This window comes from Danio rerio, chromosome 20 (assembly GCF_049306965.1).
Source record: "Danio rerio strain Tuebingen ecotype United States chromosome 20, GRCz12tu, whole genome shotgun sequence".
Classification (NCBI taxonomy): domain Eukaryota; kingdom Metazoa; phylum Chordata; class Actinopteri; order Cypriniformes; family Danionidae; genus Danio; species Danio rerio.
In genome coordinates this window covers 17,540,901-17,554,607 of record NC_133195.1, presented here as the reverse complement: position 1 = coordinate 17,554,607, position 13,707 = coordinate 17,540,901, and the positions used below count along the sequence as shown (strand labels likewise).

The 13,707-nt window shown below is 37.6% G+C and overlaps 1 protein-coding gene across 1 annotated transcript in view; it reads left to right on the top strand.

Annotated features, from left to right (window-relative positions):
• Window positions 1-13,256, top strand: part of lrrc52 (leucine rich repeat containing 52) — a 77,593-nt gene extending 64,337 nt beyond the window's left edge. The window contains exon 2 of the mRNA XM_068215629.2: window positions 9,790-13,256. Coding sequence (XP_068071730.1) covers window positions 9,790-10,118 — 329 coding nt within the window. The 3' untranslated portion in view covers window positions 10,119-13,256. The remainder of the gene's footprint in view (window positions 1-9,789) is intronic.
• Window positions 13,257-13,707: the final 451 nt, after the last annotated feature.

Genomic DNA, 13,707 nt, shown 5'->3' with positions numbered 1-13,707 from the left:
TGACGCAAGCTGGGCTAATATGCCCTCAAGGATAGAAGGAGAGATCGACAGAGCAAAAAAATAAGAAGAAAGAAAGGCTAATCATAGAGGGAGGAGGACAGATTACACATAAATGACAGAGTTAAGGTTATGGGACTTTCGGTAATGAGATGTGTCCTCACACACACAAACCCCTCTAGTCTGGGATGTAATGTAAGGTCATGCATTGGGCAAGGTTTGACAAACCATTGTGTATGAGAAAGAATGATTTGAGGGCTCAAAGGTCCGCTCCTTGTCACATTCCCTTTGCTTCTTGGTTCGTTTACTGCAAATGCTTTCTTTTTAATCTCCAATCCATGCAGCGCACTAAGAAACACATTAATTTTTGTCGCCACTGTGATTCCTGTCAGACCAGACCATATCAGCCCTAGTACATGTGCCTGAAACACAGCCAAATATAGGCTAGCTCGTTTGTGTGTACGCTTGTGCAGCCTAATATCCTGTCAGTGTGAACTCGTATAATCCTATGAACGCTCGAATCAACGCATGGATGTGCGTGACAGAATAGAAATGCAGTACAAGCCCGTCATTCGCCATGTGCTAATAGCAAGACAGTTATGTTATGTAGCTAATTGGGAAATGTTATGGCCTGAAGGATTTCATAATTTTAATATGGAAGGCATTTATACAAAGTTCTGTTATGAAACTACATGCAGGCGTAGCAACTAAGTTGTAATTTTTTATTACTTATCGGTACTTTAAAGGTGCTGAGTGTAAATTTTTGCCTCTTCTAAAACATATTGCATCATAATATGTAGTAGATATTTAAGTAATTTGCTAATTAGCCTGGTGAAAAAAAAAAGAAATAAAAACAGCTTAAACCAGTCTAGACTGGTTGGCTGGTTTTAGCTGGTTGACCAGTCTGGTTTTAAAGGGGTTTTGGCCATTTCCTGGCAGGTTTCCAGCCATTTCCAGCCTCGTCCTAGCTGGTCAGGCTGGTAGATGACCAGCTAAAACCAGCTTGACCAGCCTAACCAGGCTGGGAGCCCAGCCAAAACCAGCTATGTCCAGCTTAAACCAATCGTGTTGATTCGGATCAACGACGAATCATTTAAATGACTCTAAATCGACTCTTTTATTAAAAAAATCTATATTTTTAAATAAGGTGCACTTTCAGATTTAAACCTCAGCTGGCTGTTTTCATTATTTTAGAGCTGTGTTGCTCACATGCATGGAAGTTCATTTTCAAAATCCCATAATAGGGGCTCATTAATTAAAGGTAAAACTTTCAGAAATGAAAACAGCTGAATAAAGCATACACTAACCTCCATATTATTCGGTCAAAAGACGGTGCCAAACAATCATGTAAGGATGGGTTTTAACCACAGCGAGGCGAACTGTAGTTCTGCCAATTGACTAAAAAGTTATCAGCATGATGGTAAAAAACTGTACATTTTAGTCAAACCATTCTTCTGCAATCTCATACAAAAAACTAAATAAGGGCAGAATTAATTGCTAAAATTGTGGGAGAGCATTGCTATTATGTGACTGTGTTGTATTGCAATATGGAGCAATTTAGTGTTGATGTTAAATCAAAAGTAATTCACAAATACTTGTTAATGAAATGATTTAATGACAATAAATCTCTATAACTGAATTAAATAAAAATAACTGTATATGATTATAAAAAAAAAACATGATAATAGTTGTACTCAGCTTAAATGTAAAAATAAAGTAACCAGAGGCAGAAGGAAAGACAGGGGGAGGGAGAGACAAAGAGAGTAAGCAGGCCTCAAAGAGGCAGAGAAGATAGACTCCAGATCAGGAGCAGAGCAGGAAAGTGCAGGGCAGGAAAAGAGGCAGAGCAAAGTTTATCAACTATTTTGTATTTTTCTTTGACTTTTGACCAAAGCCCAAATACTGAGACATACAAACTGACCAATCAACATGTGACCACATCGTAAAACCCCCAAAGTCCACACACCAGGCCCTGATTTTATCAGTATCTGCCTTTGGAGTGAGTAAGGGCCTTCTTTTGGGAAAAATACATGTTTTGTCATATAAACAAATGCATATGCAAATTTTTATTTCTACAATCAAAAACAGATTGACAGGCATGTAAATATGAATTCACTGACAGTCAAGAAGACTTGAAGTACCAGGATGAACTGGTGGTTTTAGTTTCAACAGTTGTTATCTCGAGATAGCATACCTTGGAATGTCACCATAGCCTTGTAATTAAAAAGTGATAGCATTAATTTCCAACCAACATTTGATCCTCAGCAATAGAATAATAAACTCATTTTATAAAATACCATTTCATACATTTGAAACAACACTGTATCTTTTCAATATGTTGAAGTAAAATAAATAAACAAATCCACTATTTTACTTTTACGCTATTTAGGAGTTATGTGCCACACAATGAGAGGTAAAAGCTGCTGCTTATTATCTTGGCTGTTGTGTTAGAGCTGATGGATTGAGACACTCTTGCTAATGTTTGTGTACATACATGTCATGGTACATGAATGGTAGTATGCATTAAGGCATTGACTAAAGTGGAAGGTGAAAGGAACTGTGGGAAAAAGGAACTGTAAAAAGCAAAAGGTAAATCCTGGATATTTTTGGAGATTTGGAAATCGAAAGAGGACATGTCTGGGATAAAGATTACCTATGGTCATCCTATTATATACTACTTGAGTTTGTTTACAACCCAATTCCTAGTCTCGTAATGATGTTGTAAATATTGTTCAGTCATTTAGACCAGGTTTTTTGTAATACCTTTCAAAACTTTCAAAAGCGATGCAGTCAATACATCTACATAGCTTTGAGGTTTTGTGTGGCTGATATAAAAGTACAGAGATCTTGTGATAGCTCCACGTTGTCCGGATTTGTCCTAAAATGACCTCATGGCTCATATTGGTGCAGTAGGAGACCAACCTGACAGCAGATGAAGCCCAGAGGTCACACTGTCTCTGCTGGGGCAGGTGGTTGTTTCTGGTCCAGTTCACAGGCTATGGGGCACACTAATCATCTTAATGACTTGCATAATGCCTGCACAGTTCACCTGTTTGAGAGTAGATTAGTTACTGGTAATCCCTTTATTTAGCACCAGGTGGTCTTTTCCAAAGCTTCTCTATGAAACGCAGGTCAAATGTTGGGATTTGAGTAAGTACATACACTCTAAAAATGCTGAGATTTAGAGTGAAGGTATTCCTAAGCAAACCTAATGGAATGTATGCAGAATTCAAATGCTTTTGTAATTTGCAATCAATTGTAAGCTCATTCTGTTGGGAAGGCTTTTTTTATAATATTGATGGGAAATAGTTTTATTTTATAAAAAGTAATTCCAAGTTGGTCCATTAGGGTTTTATCAGTAGCATTATTAGGGTCCCCGCTGGGTCTTTAAAAGTCTTAACATAACTTAAACTTTAAAAATTTAATTTTAGGCCAAAAAAAGTTACTAAATTCACTAAAATATTGTCTTGTAGGTCTTAAATAATTTGAAACAATTTTTCTCTTTCTAAGTAAAGCTACCCAATCAGGCCAACATCCATCCAATCACCAACAATCCATCTCAATAAAACTTAAAAAAAAAAAAAAAAAACTAAAAAGCCCGGTCCATTTTTCGGCCGCGAAGGTCGGTGTCCCTACCTGCTAGCTCTCTCAGCTGTTGCACTTTTTTTCATTGATTTATTTATTTGACCATAGCCTCACTCTTTTTATTCATTATTTTGCCACAGCTTTGGTCTTTTTATTTTATTTTCTCGCAGCCCCGTGAGCAAAATGCAGCCTGCTGGTTAATGATGATGTAAATATCATTCGACCGCAAACAGTAGCACCTTAGTGAATATGAGAATTTGAATAATTAATATTAATAAATATTACACCTGCTCAACGAAAATCAGATGTTTTACTACATTAATAAATCTGACATAACTTGATCAGAAATCTAAAAAGGAGAGAAAAAGATTAAGCCATCAAGAGAAGGTAATACTGTGGTTAAGAATCTTGCAGAGAATAGTGCAATACTTACTGTCCAAACGCACTGGCATTACAGCGCCATTGTGCTCCAGTGGTCAGCACATGGAGTTACAACACTGCCGACCCGAGTTTGAACCCGACCTGAGTAATTATTATTATTATTATTTATATATATATATATATATATATATATATATATATATATATATATATATATATATATATATATATATATATATATATATATATATATATATATATACAGTATATATATATATACAGTATATATATATATATATATATATATATATATATATATATATATATATATATATATATATATATATATATATATATATATATGTATATATAATTTTTTTTTTTTTTTTTTTTCATTTTTAGTGACTAGTGACAGTGTTAAAACATATAATACTGTTTGGGTCACTTATGTAGGTTTACATATTTTATTTACATTTTTTGTGTGACCACCGTTACAAAGGACTGGATATCTATGAAAAAAAAATTGTCCATGACATCACCCACTCTTTCTAAAGAGCGCAAATGAGGCTACAAGTAGGCGTGGCTAACCGTCGTCATTTTGTTTGCGCAACACATCACATTGCTTTTTCTTTGGGAGAAACACTTAATACTTCATTACCTGCGACTTGTTTGTGTTCTGACCACATATGCTTGGTTGTAAACCATAAAGGGTTTTTTTTTTTAAATCACTGTTGTATACACATTGAGCCACTAAACATTGTTCTTATGACATTTTTTTCTACAGGAGGAAAACGCAAATGACTTCTAAAATAGTGTTAGTAAATGCAAGGCTATTTATGAAATCCAGGCATAACACTGTATGACAACGTTTCAGACCTATTATAACTTAATAAAAACGAAATGAAAACAGAGTTATAAAAAATGTATATAAACCAAAGCCATCTTTTGTGCAGGCTGTAAACATCTGGACTTCCTGGAGCCAGCCCCCAAAGGCGAGTCAATAAATTTCAGTTTCAGTTACTTCCATATTGACTTCACGAGGGAGAGCGGGAGGTTGCTGCTTGGTGTAAATGCATTCACAATATCTAAATCATTTAGGTTCTACCAGAAAGACCAGGGAGATAAATATGATATTGACTTACATTTATTTGATGAGTATTGTTTGACAAAAAGTATGATTAATTAACACATTGGATTTTTTTTTGGTGGAGGCCCCGTTCGTAGCTTGAATCGAAAGTTTGTTGATCCAGCTATGGCTTCCAAGGATGAAGGCAGGGGCAGAGCTTACCCCTCTAAACAGGGCCAACCTGGTGGTGGTGGTGGTGGTGGTGGTGGGTAAAGGCTGATTTATACTCCTACTTTTGCGTCAACCTCCTGTCAAAAAATGTCTTAAGAACAATGTTTAATGGCTTAATGTGTATACAACAATTATTTAAAAAAACACTTTATAGATATAGTTTACAACTAAGCACATGTGGTCGCATGCTTTTGCACGGCCTACACGTGGATGCATAGCCCTGACGCGCACTCTCAAAAAATGTAACTACACGTCACAACAACGCAAAGCGCAAGCTCTATGATTGGTCGACTCGGTGTCACTGATGAGTGTGGGCAGGGCCGAGAGCAACACGAGCCTGATACAGTGATTGTTTACAAGTGTGAAATCCTGTGAAAGAGCTCCAGATGGAAAGATTTGTTTTTGTATTTACCTCGTGGTTAAAGTTGTTGCATTGTCTGCTGTTTCCTGCCTCAAAATCAGTGAAATTGAACCACTTGTACATTAAGGAAGCATTTAGAAAAAAATAAACACCAGCGAAGAAACTCGACAGAGAAACAAACACCTATCTGCCCGCTTTTGGAAGTGTTATTGCAGAGCAACAAAAACAGTGTGCAGAAGTATGAATGCACAGCTATGTGCGTTGCATGCACCGTGGGTCACGCTGATCACTTAGCGTAGAAGTATAAACTAGGCTTAAGATGGTGGGTAAATGTGTATGTCAATGTGGGTAAATGTGTAAATCAGTATGTGCAATCGAATAAAATGAATGGACAGCTTATATATTTCTTGCGTCTTGTGGCTATTGCTTGGAACTGATTGTGATAATTGATGTGACATTAGGTATTCCTTGTGTCTCCTGGCTATTGATTGGAACTGATTGTGACGAGTGACATGACATTATGTTTTCCTAGTAGAACTAGTGCAAACATTAAAGTTTCTGACAATTTCCCACTTGTGTGTGCCAATTATTATTATTTTTTGTCACTATTTTTAATTAAACATAATGAAGTGTGGTGTCATCTTCTAATGACCGTTCAAAGTTGTATAATGACCGATCACAGAGTTTTGAGGTACAATTGTCCGTGGCCGTTAAACCTCTGAATGAATGAAGGAACACAGAAATCTTTCCAGGACAGTCTTACCCAGAGGCAACTTATTCCTGCCCGTATTCTCTTCTATTCTTTGTCTTGGAAGAGATATTGCTTTTTGATTAAAGGTGAAGTGATATAATTTCTTCCGCCCAAATTACCTGGCGTTCGATAATGTCTTTGAGGACAAAAGGTATTCATTTATAGAATGTCAAAAAGGTGACAGTAAAATGAAGAAAAAAGTGCTCATGCCATTGGTTTGAGTAGTTTCCACCGTGTGTAATGAGAAGCGACTGAAGTCTCGGTGCGAGTGTGTCTGAGGATCACTCTGTCAGTCTGATATGTTGAGCTGACAGGCTGATGCTCAGGCTTTGAGATGGGGATGATGGTTACTGACCTGTTTCTTTCTCAGGGCCACTGCCAGAGGCTTCAAGACTGTGTATGTGTGCGTGTGTCGGAGAGTATTCCTTATGTTGTGGGGACCACAAGTAGAGCAATACCAATAAATGTTGATCTTATGGGAACATTTTATTTTTGTCGGTCCCCATAATGAAAACACAGAATGAAGTATTTTGAAAATGTAAAAATGCACATTGTTTACCTGTAAAGGTTGGGTTTAGTGGTAGGGGGATAGAATATACAGTATGAAAATCATTACATCTATGAGAAGACTTCATAAAGATAGTTCTACAAGTGTGTGTGGTGTGTTTACTGGTTTTGGTGGTTTATGAGGGCAAACATTTGTATCATGACATGGTTATGACCTATGTATTATAATGTTAAGGTGGTTTATGAGGACATTTGCTGTTTTCTCGTAATTAAAAACATTTAAAAGTCATACTAAACAGGGTCTTTTGACTTTCAAAATTTGTCACAAGGATTGGGAAGGTTGTATTATAAGTGTTCTTACAATATATATATACATTAAGCCCATGGAGAGTACACTCTCAGAGTACAGGAGTTGTCACTGGGACAGTACCTTTTCAAAAGGTACATATTTGTACCTGAAGAGACCACATTGGTACCTCAGTGGACCATATTGGTACCTTGATGGAACATACTGGTACGTTTAAGGTGCATTTAGGTACTAATATTTACCTTTAAAGTACAACTGTGGTCTCTTTAGCTGCAAATTACTATCTTTTGAAAAGGTACTGCCCCAGTGACAGCTCCTGTACTTTTATTTCTAACAGTGTACTTATAAACCAACTAAAAATGTATCAGGGTAAAAGATGGGATGTATGGAAAGATCTTGAGTTTGTTAAGTGGGTTTGCATTAAGATTTGTGTTTTAAAGTAGTTCTAGACCCCATTAAAGTTGCACATTTAGTCATTCAGCTGATGCTTTTGTCCAAAGAAACTTACAATTAAGGAGGAATTCAGCGATTCAACAAGAAGAGGCAATACACACAAGAAGTGTTAGTTATACAAAGGAACTTGTTTGCTCAGAGAATTTAATTTTAGAGTTAGAGTGCTAGAGTTTTTGTTGTTTGTTGTTGTTGTTGTTGTTGTTGTTGTTGTTGTTGTTGTTGTTGTTGTTGTTGTTCCATATAAATTCAGTTATTTCACTTTCAAATATAAAAAACTGAAAGATTTAGATGAGAATGGTAAGACACTAGTACTACACACAGGAACAGTTTAAGCACACAACCTGACAAATGTATTGAAATACAACCTTAAGTGTGATAACCATATTAGAAGCAGAATAACTTATTCCGGTCTGTTGTATTATTAGAAAATAATGCACACTTTGTAGCTGCATCATAACTTATGCTCCACGAATGCATTATTTTCTGATATTTTAACAGTCCGTCAATTTCTCTTTACATATTACATGACTAAGATTGTGAAATTGCTCATTGGACTGTGCGATTTATCAAAGATAATGCTCTATTTGGCAGTGACATCGATTCTGTAATCAGTAGTAAATCTTCAGAACCTGCTTTTAGATGAAGATTGTTACTACACAGAGCCATAATTCATTGACAAATATGTAAAACACAGCCTATTTACCTGAAATCGTGTAACAATATAACATTTAATAAAAAATGTATTAATTATTCGCCTCATAAGTTCACTCGAATGTTTGAAATAGATACTTTTCTGAGACGATTTCCTAGTCGTGTTTTTATTAGTCACGTTGAATTAAGGAAAGCAGTTAAATCCTTTGCTCTGTTTGAATCCCTGTGCCTCTTACTTGTTGCATTTTTGCAATTTCTGTTTAAGAGCACCCTCTGTCTTTTAAAGGAAATTTACTTGGCCACACTTTTTTTGACGGTCCGTTTGTTAATTTTAAGTTACATTGCAGCTAATTCTTATTAGATTATAAGTAGACTGTTAAGGCCCGTGCAAACTGGGATGCTTTTTGCTCGTGTTTTCAGTCGACATTTAACACCTTGTGACTAAATAAAGGGCGACAGTGTGATCATGCAAATGAACACGCAAATTCAAGTGCGTCATTTTTAAATAAACGCCACGTTTATTTAAATAAACGCCACATGCCTCATCAAAACCTTCTCCACCAATCAGATTGCCACTTTTGTTCACATGCACGGAGCTGCTGTAAAGCACTTTGAGGCACTCAACCGCAAAACTGTTAATGCGAGCGCACATTGAAGAAGATGCCCAGAGGCGACATAAACGTGGAGCTGCTTATTGCACTGGTGAACAATGATTGTTTCTTTATCACTAGAGCTGAAGCTGTTACTTGAACCATCCATAACAACAAGTTTGTCAACTGTCTGTCTGAATCTTCTGTGTTACTAGCGGGTATCAGAAGCTTGAAGTTGTGTAGCGCCATCTAACGTCAAAGAGTGATTTTGCATACTCTTCTGCTCAACGCCAGTGAAAAACATTTGGGTTTGAATCCGGAAAAACGTCTCGGAAAACCGCTGACGATAAACGCAAATAAAAAAAAGCATCCTGGTGTGCATGAAGTTAGGGGTTGTTTTTCAGGGTTAGTGTAAGTTGCTATGTAGTTGCAAAGTTTCTTATCGTCAGTTAAATCTTAAGTATGTTGAAGGAGCTGTATCAACAGATATTAAGCAGACAGTCTACTAATACTCAAATGGACCAAAAAATAAAGTGTTACCATTTGTTTTATTTTATTTAAATTGTTTTATTTTGTAAATAATTAACTATTGATTTCAATTTTACTCAAAAAGATTTTTGCTACTTGTTCAATCTACTTGTCTACCATGAGCTGAAACAACACAATTCTTTTGATTTCTTTTTGGTACAACTTAATTGTTTTATGTTCAATCCACTTACATTTTTACATAAAATTAATCGATTTTTATGGAATTTGAATTTTGTGAAACCCTGCATTTTTCACAGTGTTCCCTGACAAGATGTGCTTGAGAATCACAGCTTTTCCTGTATCGTGATCTCAACTTCATTATCAATGAATCGTGTATCCCTATTACTCACACTTCTCCTCAATCTCTCTCTTCCTTCCTAGATGAGGGCCAGACAGTGTGCCAGGGGCCTCCAGACATGCTGGGACAGCGTCTAGCAGAGGTGGGCATGCAGCTGCGGTCTGAGTGCCACCAAGGCCTGGGCTACTGGGACTACCTGTTCTTCATTGCAATCGGCTTCGTCATTTTCAGTGCCGGGACAGTGTCGGCCTGGGTCATGGGTGTCCTCATGGTCCTGTACGAGCGGTACAGCAAGAGGAAGAGCGAGGAGCTGGACAGCGACGATGAGGAGGAAACAGTCACCCGAGGGCCTGGAGGTGGTGGAGGGAATCACGGGAATGGGGATCTGAACAAACCAGGCATGCAGGTGTGACCAGAGGACAGAGGGATGCTGGGAAATCTCTGAGGAACAGACAGCGCGCTGTGGACACAGCGGCAAAGGAGTTTTCTTTTCTAAAAAGAGGTTTTAAGTGCACTTTTATAGAATGTGTCAACATTAGTTTTAGATTAAGAGACGGGCAGGACAGGCAGATTAGGCTCACTTCTGTTGTCATAGCTGGACACAGACAGAGAAAGATACCGAGTTCAGTGAGATGTGTGTGTTTCTGACAGATCTAGAGGTTAGTCTTGGATAAATGCGTAGAAGTAATGCTCACACACACAACGCTCTCCCCTAGTGTTAGTAATGTAATTGGGGCAGGGTGACAGCACTGTATTTCACACTTAATCGAGAGCCGTGAGACAAGAAAAAGATAGATAGGTAGAGAGGCTAATCCGGTAACCTATCTCAGCTTTTATTTGCAAAGAGAGGAGTATATATGGAAGATATACAAGGCAGTCTCTCCAGACTCATGCAGTGTGAAATGAACAAACGGAAGATGAAAGGCTCTTCTGAACTGTCTGCACAACTCCATGGAAGGCTGGAAATGCTTTTTTTAAGGGGTCACAGACTGAGTGCCCAAACGATGGATTGAAAACATTATATTACAGGGCTTAACAATAGAGATTGTTCACTGTTCAACAAGAACGCCAGTCGATTTCTTAACCCTCGACAATTAGTAATTGCTAATTAAATACTCACATACACACATATTACTGTTAAAAATTGGGGTCAATGATTGTTTGTGTAAGGGTTTTATGCTTTGGTTAGGTCAGCAAAAGTAACAGTATATATATGGGTCATAGACAAATAGGGGTTTACATATCAACCATGTATTGACAGATATTTCTAAAACAAGAGTTCATTTTCTCTAAGGCCCAATCCCAATTCTATTTTTATATCCCTACCCCTTGGCCCTTGAAACAGAGTGTAAAGGGGAAAAGCTTCAAAATTTACCACTGAGAAATGAGACAGCACTTACAGCACCTGCACACGTCATCATATGTCGTCGTGATCTCTTGCTTCATATGAGATTGACGATCACGACTGCTGTAGTTCTTCCAGTTGTGTTATTGTTTGGTTTTTTTTTTCAGGATATCACTGAAGGCAACGATAGCTTGTTATCATACCAATATAATGTGGCAAAAAGATTATAACTGTATTGTGCATTTACACCGCGGCCATATTTATCTACGTAAACACACAAAAACAACATTTAACAGTATACCAGCCGCTGTAAAAAGCTATTCCTGGCCACTAGACTTCTCTGACAGGGGATTTAAGAGTCATCGAGTGTCAGAATGTTGAGGGACTACTCTAAGGGTGTTATTATTATGGATTTTTGATCGCGAAATTTAGGGTTTTTTATGTTAGCGTTTTTTTAAAGCATGACAGAAAAACATGAGCCGGTTATGAATTTAATAAAATATATGCTTGTTTGTCATAAAAATTCATAACAATGCCTAAAAACACTAATTTTTGCATCGCCTTACCTCATGTACTGTCACGCTGCCATTGTAGATAGTGTATTCTGGGTGATTTTCATACCCCTCGGTTTTGAGCGTGGTCCTGAAAAATCTCTGTTTCAAGGGGTATCTAGCCCTTTCCTTTAGGCCTACGCCATCAAGCTAAAAGTAATTGAGACACCCCTACCCCTTCACATGAATGCACAAAACTAGAAAAAGGGGTAAGGGCTAAGGGGTAGAATTGGGATTGGGCAGAAGGGCATACTCACACTATGTACAGTTGCCTCGAACAGGGCCGAAGCACGCTTGTCCCCGCTTCCTGTCTCCCCCGACGGCCCACACTCACATTACATTCAGGCCTGGGCATGCTTTGATCATCGATGATTGGCTGTTCAGTAAGCACTTCCGCTCAACACAATGTAGATTTCTTAAGTTATATTGTTTTAGTCATTTGGGATGCGGTGACACGCAGTCAAATATTTCGCCGAACAGATCAGCCACTTTTGATGCTCATAAGCAATCATAAAGTCTTCGTGCTGCAGGAATTATGAGGTTTGCTGAAGGTGCAGCTGTTGTGCAGTAAGGGGATTATTTCTTTAATAATCTACGACAGTTTGCGTTCATTAAACAGTAAGAATGATTAAGAAATCCTTACATAATAAATCCCATAAAGGTCACATTTCGTCTTCGGTTTTGGGCCCAGGCAATTCACTAAGCCCAAGTTAACCACGCTCTGGCACACCTCTTCCAACTGGGCCAGGGCTGGCCAGCTGAACCATGCCTGAGCCCGATTCAGAGCACTCATACTTCTCAATCAATCCAGGAAACAGGCCTGGGCAAGGTTCAGATAGCATAGTGAGTACGCCCTAAACCTAAGGATCAGTGCAGCCCTAAAGTATTAAACAAATGTAATCCGTTTTTATAGTTTTTACTCAATTGTCAGCTAGAAAGTTTTGAGTTATTTAAAATGTAATAAACTTTTGTATGCTTACTTATTTTTTAAATGTAGTATAAAGTGCATTAACTCAACCCTATGTTTTTAAAATTGTGAATTCAATTGAATGCAGACACCATTAGCTAGTTCGATAAACAAGTTAGCAAGACATAAAAACACGTACATGATTAATGATTGCAGGCCATTACGGCAGCACAGAGTTGGCCCAATACGTCGAGCAAACTGGCCTGAAACTCTCTCTTCCTGGCCCTGAGCCATTGGACCATCTTTATTGTTGAGCCCTGTATTAGATGGGACATTATTGATCTCAGTAAGCCTGTATGCACTGCACCGAAAAGCCTTACACACGAGATGTAACCAGTCCAGCAATAACACCTCCAGGTGATACTGAGAGCAATAGAGGGAAATGTGTGATTGTGTTTGTGTGTGTGTGTGTGTGTGTGTGTGTGTGAGTGTGTGTGTGTGTGGCTCGCCGCAGCAGAACTGCTCTAGGTGAGGAAGAATAAAGTATGTCAGCATTCTGTAATTTCTGGCAAGGCTTTAATTTTGTAAAATCAAATGCGATTCCTCCCGTTGCTACCGCATGCCACTGAAGGGCAGAGCTGAGCGACCCCTTTCCTTACTTTGCACCGTCAGCACACAGGAGGGAATTGCACCCACTGAGAGTGTTATTTTAGTGTGCGTTTGAGTTGTTTAACACTGTTCCACCTAAAAAAATAAAAAAATATATAAATATATAAATATATAAATATATATATATATATATATATATATATATATATTTATATATATATATATATATATATATATATATATATATATATATATATATATATATATATATATATATATATATATATATATATATATATATATTATATGATAATGGCACAAACCCATCCAAAAACTGGTCCTTAAAATTGCAGGCCAGCTCTAGGTTAGGATTTCTATGATCTGACATACCTTACTATACAGCATTCTAAAGCAACACCTGAATTGGCCCTAAAAATGCTGACAATGTTCGCATCAGGATTTATTGCTGATCTTCCTTATTTGACCATCCTTGGCTGATTTAAGGCTGCCACGATCACTAGGAACATAAACATCTTGTTTGAACAAAATTGGTTTCCGCAGGCACCAAATAGCAGATTTTTAACTCTAG